Below are 23,822 nucleotides of genomic sequence, written 5' to 3'. Positions count from 1 at the left end.
TCTTAAAAAAAATAAATAAAATAAAATACATTAAAGTTACATTTTAATGAAAAAATTAAACATTGCTGAGCATGGCACTGAAAAAACTACCAATTTAATTAAGTAATGATGTGGAAATTTCATGTGACTACTTTGTTGAAATATATTAATAACAAATAAACTTTTTTGAATAAAATTTCTTGCAAATTTTCATTTCTAATTATCAAAGATTCATTTTTGAACTTCTGACATACTTTTAAGATAATTAAAGGTTATAAACCCTCCAGGCTTTTTGATGCGGTCAAAGAATGTAACTTACAAGGAACCAGAGAAATAGTGAGGTTCTCAGACAATGCTATTATCACAGATTGCCATCAACAACTCATTGTAAGGGAAAGTATTTAAAAGTCATTTCAAAAGTGTATTCTAAGGGCTGCTAAGCCATGTAAAATTAAAAATTTCTGCGGTCAAACATGCCTGGAAAAAACTGGATTCAACCAAGCTGGGAAATGCTGATCTAAAGTAGAGGTTCTTAACCTTAGGTGTACAAACCATCTGAGGAATTTAAAAAATATGCCTTGGATTCATCCCAGATTGAAGAAATTAGAATCTCTGTGGGGGTAAAACTTGGGAATCTGACTTTTTAGAAAAAGTTCCAGAGAAGATTTTATATGTGCCAGTATAGAGAAACTACTCATTTAAATTATAGCTTCTTCAAAAATAAATCACACAGCAATATCTATCCCCTTGTATTTGCTTATGTCTTCACTTATTAAAAAGAGACATGATCTCATTTGCAATTTTTCCAGCCCTTAGCTGTTACCATTTCTCATCTTGCACAAAGATACGTGTAAACTAATACACAGTATATACACAATTAGGGATCTACAACATAAAGTACCTTAACAAAGCGACAAAGTCTTACAGCATCTTCCCATTTTGAACTGCTTACATATTCATGGAGAATAGCAGGATATGGTGATATGCTGATGTGAACCAGTGAGCCATCAGCTCTTCTTATAGTTACTTGATTTCCAACAAAACTCACAATATGGGGATTTTTACTAAATTCACTGTTGGAAAAAAGCAAAATATAATTTATGTTCTCAGCAAAATCTTTCATATGTACTAAATTTGGGGAGTTGACCCTTGACACAGATATAAAGTCTCCAAATCTCCAAAATTCACCCCCAAAAAAGTTAACTCCAGGGAGAATGTATATATTTAAATAAACATCCGAATCCAACTTGCCATACACTTGGAGCAAAATATAAAAGTTTACTGTGGCAAAAATTATTACATATTTGAGAGCTATGCCTAAAAGCATTTGAAATAAACTTTTTTCCCCCTAAGTCTTAGGTAAATTACACAAATGATTTAAAAACTCAGCGTTCACGTTTGAAAGTTTAAACCAATAAAAAATTAAGAGATTCCAAGATTATTTTCTCATAATAAAAAGAGGTGAACTTTAAGAGATTAACTTCATTAGTTTAAATAATTTTAAAATGATGCCTCTCTGGTTTCGCTAAAGTTACGAACTGAATATTAAAATGAACTCAAAATAGATTTGAAAGTTAAGGTTTGGAGCTAAGAAGCTTTGCATTCTTATTTTGTCAAGAGTGAGAGATCTTGTTATTTCTTAGAGAATTTAGAAATATATGTGTATTTTCTGAAGCCTGTAAAATTTAAAAAAACTCTTCAGTAACCTCATATATCTTTTCTATCTTTAATATTAATTTAAAAATTCAATTCTAGAGACACATACAGTCCTGTATGATAATAATTAATAAGTTATAATAATCTGAGAAAGAATAAGGTTGACACATACTGCATATCAATGAAAAATCTTTAAAATGTCCATATTAAAATCACTAAACCACATTGAAAAAAACTACCTGAGTTACACAGGTATTTATCACAATAAACAATTCCAGCAGTAAATGTTACCTTGCATCCCTTTCATATAATGTTTTAGGCAAAATGTCTCTGTCCACATAAACCGTATTGGGGTAATACCACACTGTAAATCGAGTATCTTGAAGTCCACAAAGGATATTACATGTATCACTCCATGCCAAAGTATGCACCATTGTTCCTTATTTTAAAAAGAATGTTAATGTACTATTAGTTCCACTATAATAAGTATTAAAAATACTTTAAAAATCAACTAACATACAAGACCCCTTCTAATTTCTGGTAGGTATGACTCTATTTTCCGATTGTATAATAGTGAAAATGTGCAAAAACTCATTTAAAAAATGTATGGAAATATTTGAGTATTTTACCTAGAACCATTATGTTGTAATTTGTAAGTCTTTCTTTCAATGCTAATGTAGCTGTAGCAGCTAAAAACTTGCTATTTAAGTGGTGTTAAGTAGTTAAGAAAGGTTATAAGACCAAAGCATTATTCACAGATTAATTCAAGTAATTATGCTATTTACTATTCAAGTAAATATGACAGAGTAGATCTAAGAAAATTCAAAGTAATCAAATTTTAAATGTATTATAATTATTTTACCAAGTTTGATAATTTGTTCTTCCTTCCCAAATCGTTTCACTGAAGTGATATAGAGATCTCTATTTTTATCAATGAAGGCAATTTTTCTATCATTGGTAAGTCCCTTTTGATCCAGAGCAATTTCCAAAATTTCATTCTAAAATTTAGAAAAAGGAAAATACTGGATTAGTTTTAGTGCTTGACATCAGATCACTTAAATTATTTAATTACAAGAACATTTGTTTATTTAAAGATCAATTAAATATCACTCCCTACTTGGAATGATAAAATGTCCCTGTTAAGTAATTTTAAAATACTGATATAATTTGAAAGCTAAAGCAGTTACTTTTTTTTTTAACTTACAAGGGAAAGATGCCCCTTAAAACACTATAAATAATGTATAGTTTTTTGAAACTCTGTAAGCTGGGAAACATTTCTTTTTCTTTTTAAGATTTATTTATTTATTTATTTGAGAGAGAGAGTGTGCACCAGTGGGGGAAGAGGGAAAGGGAGAGAATCATCAGACAGACTCCCCGTTGAGCTTGGAGCTCAACTTGGTTCAATGCGGGGGGGGGGGGGTGGGGTGGGGTGGAGACACACTCGATCCCATGACCATGAGATCATGACCTGAGCCAAAACCGAGTCAGATGCTCAGCTCAACCAACTGAGCTACCCAGGTGCCCCAAGCTAAGAAACATTTCTATCTGTCCTCCTGTTCTACCTTTAGTAGACAGAGTGAAAGGGTGAGGCAAGTCTGAATATCACAAGAGAGGTCTACTTTAATTAATATGTTCCATAACAAAATTTACTCTAAGTAGAAAGTCTATGTTTATAGATTTGTAAGAGTTGATTTATGAAAATATCTTATGTTTTTAGGGTTTTAAATTTTATACGTTCTTTCACATTCATTTACTGTGAAACAGGAAACTACCTTGTATTGTAGATACAAGGTACTATACCATACAAGGTACAAGATACTTTACCTCGTAAAGTAAGTATTCCTATACTTACTTTATAGATGAGAAGACTGAGATGCATATCCATTAAGTGATTTTGCTCAGAAAAACTGGTAACGAGTATATCTAGAATTTAAAATCCAGATTTCTGACTTTAAGATTAGAGTTCTGTCCATATAACGAAGTATTTCTGGCATACTGCGTTAATCTTACACTACTATACTAGCTAGTGAAATGAGTTTCCTTATAATTTCAAAATGGTTCAGTGTGGATTCATTTCAACTCAATCCAAGAGGGATTTATTTACTTGCTAGGACTTTTTTCTTTCTTTTTAGACTTGCTAGGGTTTGTTTTATCTTTTGAAGGTGTTACAATAGTACCTTAAATGTCCATCATTTGGGCACAGGTTAAATAAATTCTGATACACACAAAAATGTTATACTGTATGGTAGGGGGGAAAGGATTGGGAAAGCACTTTATGTACTGATATAGAAAGATCTCCAGGAATAGTTTATGTGAGAAAAGCAACGTACAGAGTTGTATGTTACATTTTTATAAAAGAAGGGGAAAAGAACATATATCAGTTTTGTTTATATATATGCACTAAAAAATCTCTGGAAGGAAAAAGGAGTTTAATAATGGTTGTTACTTATTTGGTAGAACAGAATTACACTGATAAGAAACAGGTGTAGTAGGGAGACTTTTTCCCTGTATATCTTTTATGCTTTTTCATTTCTGAACTTTATGGATATATTGTTATTCAAAATCAAACTAATAATTACAAAAAGAAGAAAATATAGAGTATGCTTTACTAGTGGCACTGAATGATAGAGTTAAAAATATATCTAGACCTGAAGATATCTCTTATTAGAATAAATAAAATGTGCTCCTTTGTTTATTTCAATGTTAAAAATCAGAAACCAGTAAGCATCTTCAAGATCTTTTTATACTTCTATAGAATTTTTTTTTTCAGTTTAACTACAGTGTTAAAACCTGAAGAAAATGCTGGCTAAGGACAGGTCAATAGGAAAACTGCAAGATGTTTAGAAATATAAAACATTTTTATTTACTGATAGATGCTACAAGTTTAATCAAGATAGAACATTTTATTGAAAAGCAGTAAACAGCCTGGATAAAGACATATAAGTCAGATTCTTTTATCCAATTAATTTGTATATATAGCTTTCCATTACAGAGTTTACTAGTGCTTAGTCCTTCTGACATTTTTAGGCAAAATATGTAGAATGCACACTGGGTTTAAATATAAAACTAATTTCTAGGGGTGCCTGGCTGGCTCATTCGGAAGAGCATGCAACTCTTGATCTTGGGGTCATGAGTTCAAGCCTCATGCTGGGTTATAGAGATTACTTAAAATGAATTAAATAAATTAAAACTTAAAAAAGTAAAATAAAAATAAAGTGGAGAATTGAGGCAATTATTGCCGATAACCCTTAAAAAAACTAAACTAATTTCTATGTTTTTTGCCTTAAAATGAAAACATTAATTTTAAAAAGGAAGTAAGTAGTGGCTATTTACATTAGAAGTAGCTAACGTCCATTACCTTATGAGAAAGAAGCTTCCCATCGCCTAATGGTTTTCCAGTTGATGCCTCAAAAAGGAAGATTACTTGAAAAAAAGTAAAGCATTAGTTAATTTATTATATTAGAATTTTTATTGGTAAACTTCAATGGATTATCTTATCCTGATGAGAATTTATTAAACCCTTTGGCCCACAGAGTATCTACCAGCATAGAAGAACAGCATCAAATTTCTACTTATTAATGGGGTCATTTTCTTAGAAAACAGTGGAAATGAATACTTCTTCCTAAAACATATTCCCTAATTAGAATAGTTATTAGATATTAGATATTATGTTGATCCATAAGATCTACAATGGCAAGTCCAAATCTAGATGTAATTTGTAATTTTCAGAACTCTGATTTGGATGAATATAACATCAGACAATCATATTTCACAAAAGAAAAATATGTGTCAAGTGTCTACTATAATACAGGCATTGTGTTATGTTATGTACTGTTTAGTTCCCTGGGGTCAGTACACAGTTCCCTGTGGTATAATTAGTAATTTGTCTGGTTTTTGTCCTGGGTTCCTGGCAGGGACCTTCAACAACCCTTGGAATTTCCTGAGTGATTAGGAGTGCCTTAATTATACTAGAGGGGAGACTCTTGGTGGGCCCCTAGATAGCTTCAGAATGGGGGATGGTCATCAGAAAGCCCAAGCATATTCAGTTCCCTGATCTCTGGGGATATGGAGGTTAGGGGGCTGGAAATTGAGTTCAATCATGTGGCCAATAATTTAATTAATCATGCCCATGTAATAAAACTCCTATAAAAACTCAGTGTTGCTTCCTCATTGGTGAACCTACTGATATAATGAGAGGGTGAAGTGCCCTGATTTCATGAGAGGGAGCAGAAGTTCTGTGCTCCTTCCCAGGCCTCACCCTATGTGTATCCTTTATAATAAAACTGTAATTCTAAGTATAGCACCTTCCTGAGATCTGTGAGTCATTCTAGCAAATTATCCAGCTTGAGGGGGCCACAGGAGTCCCTATATTTGTAGCCAGGCAGCCAGCAAAATGGGTTGGCCTGGGGGCTCCCTGAGACCTGTGGCTAGTGTCTGAAGTGAGGGCAGTCTTGAGGAGAACTTTGCCTTTAAGCCCCGAGGTCTGTGCTAACTACAGGTTGTTGGTATTATAAACTGATTGCAATACACCAGTTAAGGTAAAAATGGAATAGTTGGTGTCAGGAAGGGTGAGATTCACTGAACCAACCCTAACTCACTGAAACATGTGGTTTGGGAAGAGAAAGGATGAAAGAACAGGGGATGAGGAACCTCTGACTCTTAGAGGCAACAGGATCACCCACGGTATGAAACAGCTAAGCTGCAATCAGCTGTGAGAGGTAAAAGCTACCTATGGAATTTTGAGATGATGGATCCATCTCCTGGGAAGTTGACTCACTAGATGCATAAGAAAATGCAAAATAATAAGAAAAACGGAAAATATACAATCCCGTGGTTATTATAATCTGTAATAGGTAAAATGAAAGCAAGAAATGGGCCAAATACAGATTCTGGACAGTCTCAATTACAGCCTCTAGTCCCAAGGCTCTCACTGAAAGAATACGTTGGAGAAGATCCTGATTCTGGTTAGCCTGAGGTATAGCGACTACCCTCAGAGCCATTTCCCAAGGAAAAAGTTATGCTAAAACAAATCATGAAAAAGGCAAAAATAATTAGAGCTAGACAGAGAGGAGCATCGAGGCCCTCATCCCAACAAGGTGAAAATCTAAGAAATGGGATGAATAAAGCAAATGTTGATGGGGTAAAAAAAATAGAGGTTGGATGAACCAATGAGAATTCCTGCTGGTCCCCCAACATTAAAGGTCTTTAAACAAATCTGCTTTAATCATCCTAGTTTGGAGGAATTTGGAAAGCCAAATGGCAAAATACCAAAAAGAAACCTCACCTCCAACTGCCTGGGGCTATGGTCCCCCAATTTAATCAAGATATGGATTGATGAAAGGGCCAGAGTTTCTTGGCTCAACACTCTGCTGGGGACTTGAAGAAGCTTCATATGAAGCAGTTGTGACTCTTTTACCTGAATGTATTATAGGGATGGATATTGTGCCTAGCTGGGAATGCTTCCCCTATCAAGTATTGTAAAACAAAAGGCATGAAAAATCCACCCCTCCAACAATATTAACTGGACATACAAAATGGGAACCAATGAGACTGCCTGAACATATAGGTCTGTACCATCAAATGGTACAGAACAGAAGCTGGAGTGCTAATAAAGATACACTCTCTATATAGCAGTCTTGTGTGGCATGTAGACTGGGGCTTATGACAAAAGTCTGTGAGCACCTCCCAGTGACAGCTACTAGAACTCTGGACAAAACAATTTCCATTTGGAGAAGCAATTACTAGCTTGCTATCAGACATTAGCTGAAACTGCCTCTGACTGAAAAACATGAAGTAAGGATGTCTTGGGTGATGTCAGAGAAATGCTCTAAGGAGGAGGGCAGTGCCAAGAAGAGTTCTGTAATAGAACAGAAATGGTTTGTGCAGGAACACACCACCAGGGCAACACACGGAGTTACACAGCATATTCATGAGCAGGTAGACTGTCTTCCCCAGGAATGACTCTGGAACCCTGTGAGGAGCTGCAGGATTCTAGCATCATTTGGACAGTGCCTGTAAACAGCTCCCAACAGACCAACAAACAGCTGCTTGGCTTATGGATGGCAGTTTCAACATGAACACACGACACTGGGTTTGGAAGGCCACCACTCTGATTGAAAAAGGGAAAAAATTGGCTCGGTGAGCTGCACTGCATGCTGTTTACCCTTCTGTCTGGATCTTGACCTACTCATAGGCAGTGGCCAATGGGCCATATGGTCAGGCAGAAGGGGAGTGGAAGATTGGCCTATTAAAAGGGTGCCCTTCTGGGGCACGGCCCTATGGAAATCACTATGGGAATCTGAAGGGTGCATTCAAGTAGGCCATGTCAATGCCCATCAGAACCCCCTTCCAGCATCAGAAGATGATTGGAATTGACAAGCAGATACCCAGCTGTGCTCACTTGAGGTAGCCACTGGGTTAATGAAGTGAGTGGACTGAAACAATGCAGAGAGGGGTTGAATCTAGACATATTCTTTTTGCACCCGCAGAGGCACAAAATGCCAACAGGAACTGTTCTGTCTGCCAGCAAGAGAGATTTAGAGACTGCAGATGGGTATGGGGAAGATGCTCTGGGGGAGAGTCCTTGTACATAGCTGGCAAGTCCGACTGATGCCTGTAGGCCTGGGGGCTACAAGTGGGTCCTGACAGAAATAGACACTGACTCTGGGTTGAGCTTTTCTTACCCGGTGGTAGACGCAAAGGCTCAGAGAACTACCAAGGAACCGGAGCAGAAGGTGTTACACTGATTTGGACCACTGATTCACATTTCTTCAGACCAAGGAACACACTCTACAGCCTATCATGTCCAACAATGGCAGAGAGATCCTTTTTGAGAGTAATAGTTTGGTAAAGAATTAGAATGGGTAATGAAAACAATGGTCATTTAAAATGAGGAGAAAGGGAATATAGGCATGAAGAACTTGCTTACAAGCCTTCATGAGTGTGTACTGACACTCAACATGAAGGGAGAAAAGGGTGTGTCCACAGTAGGTAAATTCCTCTGCAATTTCCGTGGAAATAGGGAATAGGGGGTGAGGAAGACTAGTTATGACTATGTAATTATTCCCACAATGGGAGAATGCTTATATGATGGCTATACTTTTTCCTTTCTTTCCCATATCACCTCAACTTTCTTCTTCTTACTACATACAGGGCCTCAGGACCAAGGTTACAACTACAATTATTAGAAGCAGAGATGATTCCTAGACAAGAAACTATACTTTTAACTTTTAGGTCAGAATTTCTAAGGACCTGATGGAGTGGGTTGTGCTTCCATTCCAGCTGGCAAATATGGGGTTAAATGTGAATGCAGCTATAGTGACTAGTGGTAGAGACAGCCCACTAGTTCTTTAGAAATGGAGAAAAGGAGAAATAATATCTGAGGATAAAAGAATGACTAAATGGGTATGCAATGGGGGAAATCCAATATTACATTAATGCTTCAAAGGAGTCTCCAAGCAAAAGCTGATATTGTTTTTCAAGTATAATTAGCATACAGTGTTATATTTAGTTTCAAATAAATAAATAAAAAGTTAAAACACCTTTAGCCAGACTCATAAAAAAAGAGAGAGAGAGAGAGAGAGAGAGACAGAGGACTCAAATAAATCAGAAATGAAAGGAGAAATAAAAAGTGACACTACAGAAATACAAAGGATTATTAAAGAAAATAAGAAAAATTATATGTCAAAAATTGGACAACCTAGAAGAAATGGATCCTTAGCTCAAGTACACCAGATGCCTAAAAAGGTGAAGCCAAGGGGCACCTGGATAGCGCAGCTGGTTAAGCGTCTGACTCTTCATTTTGGCTCAGGTCCTGATCTCATGAATCATGAGTTGGAGCCCTGCTTTGGTCTCTGCACTCAGTGTGGAGTCTGCTTAGGATTCTCTCTCCCTCTCCCTCTGCCCCTCCCACTTGTGCTCTCTCTCTCTCTAAAAAAATAAATCTTTAAAAATTAAAGATAGTAAATAAAAGATAAAAAGGTGAAGCCGGGGCACCTGAGTGGCTCAGATGGTTAAGCATCTGCCTTCGGCTCAGGTCATGATCTCAGGGTCCTGGGATTGAGTCCCACATTGCTTCTCCCTCTGCCTGCCACTCCCCGTGCTTGTACTCTCCCTCTCTCTGGCAAATAAATAAATAAAATCTTTAAAAAAAAAAAAGGTGAAGCCAACAAGAGACTCACTTCAGACCTAAAGACACATGCAGATTGAAAGAGAAGGGATGGAAAAACATTTACGATGAAAAAGGAAGCGAAAAGAAAGCTGAGGTAGGGGCAACACTTATTATCAAACAAAATAGACTTTTTTAAAAAAGACTAACAAGAGACAAAGAGGATACTACATAATGATAAAGGGAACAACCCAACAAGAAGATGTAACAATTGTAAATATTAAAAAAAATTTTAAATATTTATGCACCCAACATGGGAGCACCTGAATACATAAAGCAACTATTAACAGACACAAAGGAAGAAATCGATGGTAATACAGTAATAGTGGGGGACTTCAACACCCCACTTACATTAATGGATAGATCATCCAGATAGAAAATCAACAAGGTAACAGTAGCTTTGAATGACATATTGAACCAGATGAATCTAACTGATATAGTCAGAAGATTCCATCCAAAACTAGCAGAATCCACATTCTTTTCAAGTATACATGAACATTCTCCAGAATAGATCATATGTTAAGCCACAAAACAAGTCTTAACAAATTAAAGTGAAATGAAATCATATCATGCATCTTTTCTAATCACAATGGTATAAAACTAGAAATTAATCAGAAGAAAAAAATCAGGAAAGAGCACAAATACATGGAGGTTAAATAGCATGCTACTAAACAATGAATGGGTCAACCAAGAAGTCGAAGAGAAAATAAAAAAGTACATAGAGACAAATGAAAATACAATGGTTAAAATCTTTGGGATGCAACAAAAGCTGTTCTAATGGGGAAGATTATAACAATATAGGCCTACCTCAAGAAGCAAGAAAAATCTCAAACAACCTAACATTACACGGAAAGGAGCTAGAAAAAGAAAAACAAGCAAAGCCCAAAGCCTGTAGAAGGAAAGAAATAATAAAGACTAGAGTACAAATATATGAAATAGAGACTAAAAAAAAAACAATAGAACAGATCCATGAAACCAGGAGCTGGTTCTTTGAAAAGGTCAACAAAATTGGTAAACCTTTAGCCAGACTCATAAAAAAAAAAAAAAAAAAAAGACAGAGAGACAGAAAGAGAGAGACAGAGAGGATTCAAATAAATCAGAAATGAAAGGAGAAATAACAAGTGACACCACAGAAATACGGACTATTAAAGAAAATAAGAAAAACTATATGTCAAAAATTGAACAACCTAGAAGAAATGGATCAATTCCTAGAAACATATAACCTTCCAAAACTAAAGCAGGAAGAAATAGAAAACTTGAACAAATTGATTAATAGCCATGAAATTGAATCAGTAATCAAAAAACTCCCCCAAACGAAAAGTCCAGGACCAGATGGCTTCACAGGTAAATTCTACCAAACATTTAAGGGTTATTATTACCTATTCTTCTCAAACTATTCCAAAAAAATAGAAGAGGAAGAAAAGATTCCAAATTCACTCAGTGAGGCCAGCATTATCCTGATACCAAAACAGATAAAGACACTACCAAAAAAGAGAACTATAGGCCAACATCTCTGATGAACATAGATGCAAAATTCCTCAACAAAATATTAGCAAACTGAATCCAACAATACGTTAAAAAAATAATTCCCCACAATCAAGTGGGATGTATTCCAGGGATGTAAGGGTGGCTCAGTATTTGCCAATCAATCAATATGATAAACCACATAACAAGAAAGAGAATAAAAACCATATGATCATTTCAATAGATGCAGAAAAAGCATTTGACAAACTACAACATCCATATAAACTCTCAATAAAGTAGGTTTAGAGGGAACATAAATCAACATAATAAAGGCCACATAGGAAAAAACCATGGCTAACATTATTTCTTTATTTTAGATAGAGAGCACGTGTGAGTGTGGAGGGGGCAGGGGGAGAGAGAGAATCTCAAGCAGACTCTGTGCTGAGCACGGAGCCCCACTTGGGGCTCGATCTCATGAACCTGAGATCATGATCTGAGCTGAAACCAAGAGTCAAACACTTAATCAAATGAGCCACCCAGGAGGCCCTTGACTCATTTGTGAATATGGTGTAAAACTGGCACTGTTGGTAAGATTGCAATACTAATATTGATGGTTAAATGTATTGGAAATATCTGAGTTAAAAGCCTCCTATCCCTAGTCCACACTGACTCCTCCAAATTTTAGGCATATTCATCATATAGGTACTATTTTTGGGAATGATCCTTTTGCTATAAGGGAACCATGGTCAAAGACCAGGAGTGGCCTGTGGTATAAGAAATAATTTCTTTGGTCTTTGTCCTGAGTTCCTGGACACAAAACCCTTGGAATTTCCCGAATGACGGAAGTGCCACTGTTACACTTAAAGAGATGACTCTTGGTGGGCCCCTTAGCTTCAGGGTAGGGGCTGGTCACCAGAAAGACTAAGCACATGATGAAGGGATAGGGATTTTCAGCTTTTCCCCCAACCCTGACCTCTGGGGATGGAGATTGAGTTCAATCGCATGGTCATTGATTTTGTTAATCGTTCCTAATTAGTCATGTAATAAAACAAAAAAAGCCTCTGGACACCAAAGCTCACTGGAGCTTCCTGGCTGGGGAGCACATGGATGTGCTGGGAGCGTGACCACTTCAATCTCATGAGAAGAGAGCACAGAGGCTCCCAGGCATCACACTGTGTGGATCCTTTATAATACAACTGTAATCCCATATATAGAACTTTCCTGAGCTGAGATCATTCTAATAAATTATTGAACCTGAGAGGGTCATGGGAACCCCTGTATACATAGCCAATGGGTCAGAAGTACAGGTAGTCTGGGGATCCACCAAGACTTGCAGCTGACATCTGAAGTCAAGGCAGTCTTTTGAAGGACTCTCACCTTAACATCAGAGTTAAACTGACACCTCACAGGGGGTAGAAATAGATTATCTACCAACAATTGAGAATTTCTATAAGTAATCAATATTATTTTACAAATTCAAATTCATGGCCTTACTATAGAATATTCAACTCAAAGTTCTACAGTACCAAATGTTTGGTTTCCCTCAAAATTTCTTTTTTTGTTGTTTTATTGATTTATTTTTAAGATTTTATTTATTTATTTTACAGAAGGAGAGAGAGAGAGAGAGAGAACAAGCAGGAGGAGCAGCAGAGGGAGAGGGAGAAGCAGGCTCCCCCCTGAGCAGGGAGCCCGATGCGGGACCCTACCCCATGACCTGAGCTGAAGGCAGATGCTTAACCGACTGAGCCACCCAGGTGCCCCTGTTTTGTTTGTTTGTTTTTAAAGTAGACTCTACACCCAACATGAACTCATGACCCTGAGGTAAGAGTCGAATGCTCTACCGACTGAACCAGCCAGGTGCCCCTCCCTCGGAACTTTGTATCCAGGGTTGGAGAGGTCTCTTAAAAAACCAGTATTTGTCAAAAACACTTGATTTGATAGCTGCCAGTCTGAAAATTTCCCTGAACTCCTGAGGGAAGGTTCCAGAACTATTCTCTCCATATCCCCAATAAGTCCCTTAATTTTTAGAGTTATGTAAGGAAAAGAATACATGCAAATAATATGCAGTCTGTAAAATAATTACTTTTTAACCATTATTTTAGCATTAATTCTAAATTATTTTTCTTTTTGAGAGCTGTTAACAATGATTTCTCTTGCTAACGGATAGCTGGGGGAAATAACTCCCTTATTGAAATGGAGCAGATATTTTGAAATTAAATGTTTTCCATAGATTATCAAGAGCTGGTTTTAAGACAGACAAAACATTTGTTTGGAAACCATGAAATACATATGAAATATTCCACGAGATAATATAAATTCAAAATTTTTGCTATATAAAAATGAAACCTTTGGTAACCTATAACAGCTCAATTTCCCTCCAATTTATCTTCTAAGCTACTTAGCCCTGGTCCTTACCTCACATGCTCTGATTTCAGGTGAATGGGTATCTAGTACTCCTACTACTCCACCTCTACACATTCTTGACCTATACACTGTCATTCTACGTGCCCAGCTTTCTCCAAGATATGACCCTCTCAACCATCCCCACCTTCTCCTGGACCTTCACTGCACCTTTTTGTCCAGTTCATTCTTAGTACTGCAAACATTTTGAAGTTGCCTTCATTCAAAAAAAAAAAAAAAATTCTTCCCCGCTGCAGTAATCTCTATTAATTCCTTGCCTCTCTTAATGCTAGACTTCCTCAAGCAATAGGCTTTCAACTTTTACAACTCCTCTCCACTGTTCAACCTATTACAATTTGCTGTTCAACCTCACTACATGAGGCAAAGAGTCCCGCATGGATCACCAATGACCCCCATGTTGCCCATTAAATGAGTATTTTCAGTCTTCAAGCGTCTACTTTTAGTCTTGACCTCCCAGCAGCATTGAGTGCTTCCGACCATTCTCTTTCTTGAAACTCTTATGCAGGCTCCATATAACAGTTTTCTCCTGATTCTCTCCTATTTTGGACCATCGCTCATTCTCTTTTGCTAAGTCCTCCTTATTTGTTTTAGGTTAACTTTTCACAGTACCTACTTTCCCTGATTTCATCTACTTTCATGACATCAAGCATTATCTAAATAATGATAATAATGATAATTCAAAGTTCTCTATCTCCAACCCCAGCTTTCTGTGATGTTCTGAGTAGGCCAAGTTGTAAAAATTACAGGAGATTTGTATTGAGGCAGCCAAACCAAATGCTGCCTCTGCCCCCTTCTCTGTTTCACCAAAGGCTTCTTCTAGTCTCAAACATGGCAGTGGTATACATAGGGGGGCGCCTGGGTGGCTCAGTCAGTTAAGCGTCTGCCTTCGGTTTGAGTCAGGATCTCAGTGTTCTGGGATCAAGCCCGGAGTCATCGGCTCCCTGCTCAGGCAGGAGTCTGCTTCTCCCTCTCCCTCTACACCTGCCCCCCACACCACTCATGCCCTCTGTCTGTCTCTCTCTCTGATATAAATAAAATCTTTTTTAAAAAATTATAAATAAATAAATAAATAAATAAAAAGATTGTTAGAGGATGAGCAGAAGATTGTTGGAGTGTTAGTTTTGGTGATTCTCTTTAAATAATTCCCAAATAACTCCAATCCAAGATTCATCCCAAATGGAGTAATTTTATATGACCAAACATGCACAAGGTTTACACAAGTAAATGGCACAAAAAGACAGTAGTGCCACAAGTAGCCAAAAAAATGAACAATTTATACAGATCCTAAGAATGCTAAAATATGTAGAACATGATATTTAAATCCCAGAGGATCACATTTCTAGTATATTGATTATTAACTGTTAATAAATCTTAGGAATGTTAAGTTTGAGATCACTGGCTATATTCACAGAAGAAATAATGTTGTAACAGTAAGTTATGCTTTAAAATTGCTCAGAAAAATGAAAAAGAACTACTGTAACAAAAGTTTTAATTAAGCAGGGCATATTTAAATATTTTGGCTTCCATTAAAAAATGTTTTGGGCTTGGCTAAACCCAGTTTTTTTCATAGCTATACAAACTAATAACTTTTTTAAAAGATTTTATTTATTGGGGTGCCTGGGTGGCTCAGTTGTTAAGCATCTGCCTTTGGCTCAGGTCATGATCCCAGGGTCCTGGAATCGAGCCCCACATCGGGCTCCCTGCTCCGCGGGAAGCCTGCTTCTCTCTCTCCCACTCTCCCTGCTTGTGTTCCCTCTCTCACTGTGTCTCTCTCTGTCAAATAAATAAATAAAATCTTAAAAAAAAAAAGATTTTATTTATTTACTTATTTTGAGAGAGAGAGTATGTGAGAGTGGGGGGTGGGGCCTGGGCAGAAAGGCAGAGGGAGAGAGAGAGACTCTCAAGCAGACTTTGAGCTGAGCACGGAGCCTGAGGCAGGGCTTAATCTCACGACCCTGAGATCATGACCTGAGCCGAGATCAGGAGTTGGACGCTTAAGCAACTGAGCCACAGGTGCCCCCAAACTGGTAACTTTTTTTATAAATAAAAGTGTACCATCCTTTTGCTGATTGTACATATTAAGAGATGGAGGTATATGGATAGATTTGTCTACTTCTTTCTATAACTGCAAGTGGCCCTGAACTACAGGAGGCTGGATCTGTATTTTAGTGTTAGTATGTAGCAAAAACTGGAGCTGCAGGCCTGAAAGAGCTGCTTCTAAACATAACTGCTCTCTAACTTCTACTCTCCATATACCCAGACATTTGTTTCAGTCACCCACACTAATATCATTGCTTATCTGTGCAAGTGTTTGAGGAAAGGAAGTCAAAAGCACTAGTACCTCTACTATTTAATCTGTCACCTAAAGTGGTAGAATACTGTACTTGGTGCAAGAATCCTGCTTATAAAGGAGCTCCCAAATTAGGAAGGAACCAATGGTTTCATATGTGAATGGTCCCCCTTAAAGGAAAATTTCATAGGTTAATGATTCTAAGTACTTCAATTGTTTTCTACTGTTAGCATATACCTCTATTTAACCATCAGTGAATACTAGTTTCTTTTTAAAGAAACATAAGGAAAATATTTTCCTGCTCATTTTATGTCAGTTTACAATAATTTTATTTTGGTCTTTTTGATTTTCTGTTTATAGCAAAACAGAACTGCATGATTATCTTGTTCAACAATCAAAATTTACGTAAGAAAACAGGTAATTTACTGGCAGATAAACCTATATTTCTGAAAATGTTGATAATTCTTTCTAGCTCTAAAATTCTATGAATTATCAAAGAATTAAAAAATAATGAAATATGTTTCAGATGCGAATTAAACATAGAAAAATTCAGAATAAGGTATATTCAGTGGGAAACATATATACTTTATTACAGCTTCTATCTGAAATATGTGGTGTTGAACAAGAGAAGTGCAGACAACTCATAATGATCACTGGGATTTTTAAATTTAAGTTTACTGAAGACAAAAATCTGACTTCCAAATTATTATTATCAACAATTACTCAGCCATCTTAACTGTGTCTGCTAACTACATACTATCTTATTTGTCTTTTTTAGACAGAAAGGAAGTCCTTCAAAAAACAAAACAATCACCAAATGTCCTCTGTCAGAGAAAGTCTAAGACATGAAGAGACAGAAGCTTTACTTAGGAGGATTATATTTCTACCAGTATGGGACATGATGTTATCTGAAAGTACTGAAAATTAAAAAGTGGGACAGTTTTCTAGCTCCTGAATTAGGTCTTTCACAGCGTGAACTAACAAAATTAACCATCAGGTCAGATTTTTTTTTTAGTAACATGTCACAGTGACAAACGTTTAGCTATATGTATCAATGGAGAAAAGCAATTATTTAATATTTTCCCACTAGGCTTTAGGGATAACTCACTCTCTCTCTTATCTCGTTGGTTGTACTTCCTCTCATCCATCTCTAAATATTGATGTGCTCAGTCTTTGCTTCTCTTCTCTGCCTATATTCACTTCCTAGGCGATTTCACTCAGTGCCATGGCAGCATCTGTACACCAGTGACTCCCAAATTTATATCTCTAGTCCCCAACTCTCTCCTGAGCCCTGGACTTGTCTATGCTATTGTTTACTCTCCATTCCTGCTTGAATGTGCAATAAGCATTTAAACTTACCGTGACCAAAATAGAACCCCATATGTGGATTTCTTCTAATCTTCCTCCTTCTCCATCTTCCATCTTACTCATCCAGGATAAGAATGTAGGATACCATGTTTGCCTCCTCTCTCTCATGCCAACATCGTTACCATGGCCAAGTCTTTACATGATCTGGTTCCTGCTTATCTCTCTCTGTCCTCTCCTCCCACACTCTGCCTAGCTCATGTTGACTTAGTCCCATGGACTTCTGGCAGTTCCTTTTACAAGCCAGTCATTCCCACCTCAGAACCCTTGCCCGTGCTTGTCCTGTAGTCATTCCCCTGTTCCACCTCCAGTGTGCTCTATTCCCTCACCCTGCATTTTCTTCACAACACATATCATGAGCTGACTACTTATTGTATATTTGTATGTTTATTTGTGTGTCTTATTCATTGTTGTATCCTTATCTTCTAGAAAAATACTTGGTACATGGCAAGTACTCAGTAGTGGATAAGTGACACCGTGATATAGCAATGCCCCAATAAAATGGTGTCTCTGTACGATGGAATTCCAAAACATCTGACATACTTATATCAATTTATAAATATAATGTGGTCTTTATTTTTATACAAAAATTTTGAATTATTCATAACTTTCTAATTCATTAATTTAAAAATATATAAATATAAAAATATTTATAAAAATATAAGTATATATAAGTAAAATAAACAGTACAATGAAGTATTTACTGTTACCAGATGAAGAAAAAGGGAACAGTTTAAAAAAAATCACTAAATTTAAGAATTAACAAACATTTTTAGGACTCACAAATTTAAACTCAAACTCCCTACCAATAGCTACTAAATATATAAAGATTTATTCCTTATCAATAAGCTTTGATGTTGTGATAATATCTATCAATTGGGTATAATATGACAACTTTAGTATTCTAATTAATTCACTTAGGACAAATTAGGAAGCTCATAATTCTTTCATATAAAGTTAACATATTAATAGATGAGAAAATGAAACTTAATTTAAGGAAATTTTACACTGTTAACAAATTTCATGGAAATGTGACATGGAAAATTATAAAAATGCACTTACTTTTTTCATCAGCTTTGTCTTTTATTGCTATGGTATCATTACTCAGAGACACAGTCTGTGCATTCAGAATATCTGTTCTCATTCCAGGAAATTTTGGAGAAGAAATGAAGCGGCCTTCATAAGAATATAAATAGATACCCCCACCATCTACAAGAAGAAAATGTCTAAAAAAAAAAAAAGAATAAAATACATTCTCAAATAGAAGCTTAGTATATTTTCATTTTTATATTAGAGAATAGTTTATTCTTTGGAAAAATCTAAATTTAATTTTTTTCCTTTGAAAATTTATGATATTGCAAAAAACAATTCAAACAATAAAGAGAAAGCAAAAGATCTCTTGCAATCCTATCTCTATAGAGATAATTTAGGGCAAAGTATAGATATATTATAATTTCATTTTATTAACTCATTCCTGAGAGACATTTATTTCAAATTATTCATTGCTTTAAAGAATGTCTAATATATACACATTTCTATATGTCTACCTTACTTATTTCCTTAGTATAATTTCTAGAAATGCAATAATTGGATCAGAGGGCATATACTTATAAAATTTTAATATAGGTTTTTAAACTGCCCTTTGAAAGGTTGTAATAGTTTACACTCATACTACTGCCATATTGGAGTGCCTGATTCCTTGATGCTGAACACAGTATTACTTTTTAAAATCTTATGTTCAAAACTGTAATATCCTTGGATTCAGAACTATTTCTTGATTCAGGAATTGCTAAGTGTTCTTTCTTGGCATGGAAACAAATATATACTAAAATTTTAATTAAATTAATACTTGAGTATTGGTGTGTAGTTTAATTGAAGGGTTTGGCCCTTATACATTAGTGTATGAAAACAATATTTGCTAATGTTGACAAAGTGACACATCATATTAGTATATATTTTTTCTTTGTTTCAATACTAAAAACTTTTTCTCTCCTGAACAAGACACTATAAGCTTTTAACCTCCTTGTGAGTAAACCTGTGTTTCATAGGGCAAACATTTCTAAATGTAGAAATAGGACAAACATTAGGTAGTAAGTAAATTATTCTTTAATTACCTAATCAGTTATGCCATTAACATATGCCTTTACTAAGAGCATATTCAATACACTTATAAGTAATGTATAAATAAATTTATGTGGCACTGTCTGAGTAAAAAGAATTTCAGAAATATGGTTTTTTAGATAGCTGACATCTTACTTATTAAGTGGAAAAGGTGTCTTTCTGTATTAAAAATGTCTGATATTACAAAATAATATTATTTTAATTTCACCAAATAGATGATACAAAATTTGACACAATTTTCTCAATCACTCGAGGTCATCAATATGATGATCATCTTCTTTAGTAGCTGTTTAACTGACAGCTTTGGTACTCATGAGAATCTGTTGGTGCATCAGAGTAATTAAGCTATTCAGCTCTACAGTTCTGTACTTTTCGTTTTCTCTACGCTGCCTTGCCAGGCAATCACTTTTCTTCTTGTCCTTGTGCCAGCCTCTCACAGCCCACCAGCATTCCTCATCTGGTTTGCTATTTTTAAAAGGCTGTGGGTTAGAAAACCTGATAACAACACTATTAAGAGATTGCCTAGATGGCGAGTAAAGGAATGAGGAATAAAATACATGGTTTTCGTGCAAAGATTTCATGGGTAGCTATTTTAGGCAATTGTTGATTCTATTTTCAAACTTTATTCCTGGTTTTGTTGGGTTGTAGCTTTCTAAGACTGACCTCTGATTCAGTAGGATATCACTGTACTTGATAGACTGATTGATGACAGTTTTTATGGAAAAGTGTGGGTTCTTGAGGAATAGCTATTCCCACTTTACTCCAGTTTGTTGGCCTGGAGTTTCATCGTCCTGTACACACCGAAGGCGTGGGTAAAGAATATTATTTTTCAAACTTCAGGTCACAGCCACGTAGTGGCTCATAAAATCAATGTGTTTTAAATATTTAAAACCAAAGACAAAAACAGAACAGAATAAAAAATAAGGGCCCTGAGGTCACAATGATCTCATAGTAACTCCCCTGTTTCTTTTTTTTTTTTAAGATTTTATTTATTTGAGAGAGAGAGAGAAGGGGACATGAGATGGGGGAGGGACAGAAGGAGAGGGAGAAGCAGACTCCCCACTGAGTGCAGAGCCCAACGTGGGGCTTGATCCCAGAGCCCTGAGATCATGACCTGAGCTGAAGTCAGAAGCTTAACTGACTGAGCCACCCAGGTGCCCCAACCCCTCTCATTCTCTCAGATCACTACTTTGATATTTACTTATAATAAAGTTAGTCTCATCATTCTCAATAAATGAATACCTTTTATATTTCTCAATTTAAATTTTTAGTATAGTAAATGCTGAGACATATTACTTGTAATAAATTTAGTCCATCATTCTTAATAAATGAATACCTTTTATATTTCTCAATTTAAATTTTTAGTATAGTAAATGCTGAGACATATAATCTATATATAACCCTCAAGAACTTTTTTTAAGAGTGTAGAGAGGGGTGCCTTGGTGGCTCAGTCAGTTAAGCATCTGACTCTGGATCTCAGCTCAGGTCTTGATCTCAGGGTCATGAGTTCAAGCTCCGCACTGGGCTTCACACTGGACGTGTACCTACTAAAAAAAAAAAAAAAAAAAAAAAGAAGGTAAAGAAATTCTGAGACCAACAAGCTTCAGAACCATTGACCTAATAGCTTATTCTTACTTTTTTCCTTTAAAATAAATAGAAACAGGGGTGCCTGGGTGGCTCAGTTGGTTAAGCAACTGCCTTCAGCTCAGGTCATGATCCCAGGGCCCTGGGATCAAGCCCCACATCGGGCTCCCTACTCAGTGGGGAGCCTGCTTCTCCCTCTCCCACGCCCTCTTTGTGCTCTCTCTCTGTCAAAGGAATAAATAAAGTCTTAAAAAAAAATAAATAGAAACAGACTGATTCCAAATGACTAACGTACCATTCTGTAAGTGGCATGCTTTAAAGAGTGCTTTACTGCAATCTGAAATATTTTAACCCCATATTCAATAGTCAAACATGATAAACACATACCTTTCTGCCTGCAGAATTAAACTAACAGTTCCTTCTTTAAGATCAAATATAAGTGGTGTATTCCAGTTTTTCGTACTAAAAGATAAATAAAATGGATATTTATTAACATTTAAAATACCAAATACTTTTTAATAAATAGATAAGTATTCATTATAAAAAGTGTCATCAGTTTCACTGTAACTGTATATATTTATATGATAGCACTAGGCACATTGTTCTGAAATCATTCATTTACATGTCTGTATCCCTGAGCAGAAATCAAACTGTAAGTAATAAGTATTTAATAGTAAACGTTCAACAAATGTTTATTCTAGGTATCACAATATGTGAATTGGGGAATCCTAAGTGCAAGTTCTGTCATTTATTAGCTCTGTGATTTGGGCAAGTCATCTTATGTTTCTCATCTGATAAATAGTAGCAGTATGGCTTGGTAAAGAAAGGACACATTTTTGGCTAGCCAAGGATTAGCGATCTGGTTTCACCACCTGTCGGCCATATGCTCTTAATAAGCTTAACCTCCTAAGCATCAGTTTCTTTACTTGTAAAATGGAGATAATGGTGACTCACCTAAAGTGTCTAGCTAACTGCCTCTTATATAATAAGGAGACTCACCTAAAGTGTCTAGCTAACTGCCTCTTATATAATGAGATACTGAACAACTATAATAACAATAATGTTATGAACGTGAGCATTTTTCCTACAGGTCTCTCAATGTTACTGTTAGTCCAAATGAAGATTTCTGTGAAGCATTCTGTAAACTGTAAAGTACTATATAAATGTAAGCTATGACCATGCTTATTGAATAAGTGGATAAATAAATGAACAAATAACTCTTTTGGTTTCTATAGTGTAATATGATTCAAAGATAGGAAAAAGGGAGAGAACATTTACAAACTGAAAACCCACCCCAAATCATCAAAGTTTCACAGTTTAAAATGTTTTACTACTCTTAAATATTCTGAATTCCTCTCAATTATTTTCACGAAACCAATTCTTTAAATCAGATTAAATCTCATATGCAGATCCAGAAAGTGCAGGAAGAGGAAGGATGCAGTAAGTGGACATACTGGTGGGAAATTAATACTGGCTAATGCAAAGAGTCTGGCACCCGCTTCAGTAAGTAAATGCATGCACAAAGTGAAACAATGAATAAAACACTAATAATTAGTAAGCCTGGTATTCACAGGTATGATAAAGGTATGTGCTTTATGCTTTAGAAAAGATATAGCATGCTTCATTTATGTAGTCATTAGAATTAACCTTCATTCTTTAATAATAGTGATTGTGAGGTTTTTCAAATGTCCCCTTGCAAAACATCTGATATTTATGACAACTGGGATATATATACCTGTCATGGAAATATAAACTCCCTAAACCACATTGGTGAATAGAGCAAGGGTATTTTTCTATACAATTATTTGAAAAATCAAATGAAAATTTAACATAGAATACTTACGTATTATTTACTTTTTCTGGAACTTCTTTTCATATAAACCACTATATTGCTTACATACTTGTTTTAAAAATTGTATTTTTATTACTAAAAAAGGGGTAACAGTTATTAAGAACTAGGAGTCAAACCCCAGTAATTTGACCTACGGTGAGTTACTTAAATACTCTGTGTGTCCTTTAGTTTCTTCATCTTGTAAAATGGGAATAATACTACTCAACACACCGGGTAAATTAGACCAGGACCATAACAGACAGTATAATAGTGCCCAATAAACGATAGTTGTTGTTATCTAAAATACTAGTTGGTTTTTTGGGGCCTCTGGCTGGCTCAGTCGGTAGAGGATGCGACTTGATCTCGGAGCTGTGAGTTTGAGCCCCACGTTGGGTGTAGAGATCACTTAAAAATAAAATCTTCAATACATAAATAAAGAAAATAAAAACACTAGTAGGTTTTTTAATTTAATGAAATATATTTTGGTGAAAATAGGTCTCAGCACTACCTCATTCCCACTACTGCTCCATGGTATTTCACTTTCATGAATATTTTGTACCTTAATAAATGTCTTGACAAGAGAGGGCAGGCAAGACTAAACCAGAAAAGAAGAAAAGCAATCTTATATTTTGCCACATATTAACTAGTATGTGAAAAGTAGAGTGACAAAAAAAATTAAATCACAGCTGCTAAACTTTTGAGTATTTTAAAAAGCAACCCCTCTAATACAAGTAACACATGATACTAATCCTATGGATTCAAGTATGTCATTGCCACTAAAACAAGCAGAACAAACCCATCACTTGGGGTGGTTAAGAGCCCTACCTTTCTTCAAACAAACCCGAAATTGAAGAGATCTTCTCTATTTTTTCTCAAGTCCATGAAAATTATTCAAATGACTATGTGCACTAAGTAATTGTGAAATTTCTTCACATTCTATAATC

The 23,822-nt window shown here is 35.8% G+C and overlaps 2 protein-coding genes across 6 annotated transcripts in view; one reads left to right on the top strand and one right to left on the bottom strand.

The window, feature by feature from the left end:
* The window catches only part of CUNH3orf80 (chromosome unknown C3orf80 homolog), a 56,142-nt gene extending 37,571 nt beyond the window's left edge, over positions 1–18,571 (top strand). The window contains exons 2-5 of one of the 3 annotated variants that reach the window (XM_088025625.1): positions 12,874–13,020; positions 16,338–16,394; positions 16,756–16,974; positions 18,492–18,571. The gene's annotated coding sequence lies outside the window, so the exon portion shown is untranslated. The remainder of the gene's footprint in view (positions 1–12,873; positions 13,021–16,337; positions 16,395–16,755; positions 16,975–18,491) is intronic. The other 2 variants (XM_088025626.1, XM_028103047.2) reach the window with 2 other exon arrangements.
* Positions 1–23,822, bottom strand: part of IFT80 (intraflagellar transport 80) — a 123,336-nt gene that overhangs the window by 14,441 nt on the left and 85,073 nt on the right. For 2 of the 3 annotated variants that reach the window (XM_088025619.1, XM_088025621.1), the window contains 6 exons: positions 21,435–21,509; positions 18,405–18,568; positions 4,994–5,058; positions 2,498–2,633; positions 1,927–2,074; positions 881–1,052 (listed from right to left, as the gene is read on the bottom strand). In XM_088025619.1, coding sequence (XP_087881745.1) covers positions 881–1,052; positions 1,927–2,074; positions 2,498–2,633; positions 4,994–5,058; positions 18,405–18,568; positions 21,435–21,509 — 760 coding nt within the window. The remainder of the gene's footprint in view (positions 1–880; positions 1,053–1,926; positions 2,075–2,497; positions 2,634–4,993; positions 5,059–18,404; positions 18,569–21,434; positions 21,510–23,822) is intronic. The other variant, XM_088025620.1, reaches the window with a different exon arrangement.

This window comes from Eumetopias jubatus, unplaced genomic scaffold (genome assembly GCF_037043125.1).
Source record: "Eumetopias jubatus isolate StellerSeaLion01/CBP00866 unplaced genomic scaffold, mEumJub1_p1.0 scaffold_1, whole genome shotgun sequence".
In the NCBI taxonomy this organism is placed as follows: domain Eukaryota; kingdom Metazoa; phylum Chordata; class Mammalia; order Carnivora; family Otariidae; genus Eumetopias; species Eumetopias jubatus.
The sequence above is the reverse complement of the archived record's forward strand: the minus strand, read 5'-3'. Positions and strand labels throughout refer to the sequence as shown.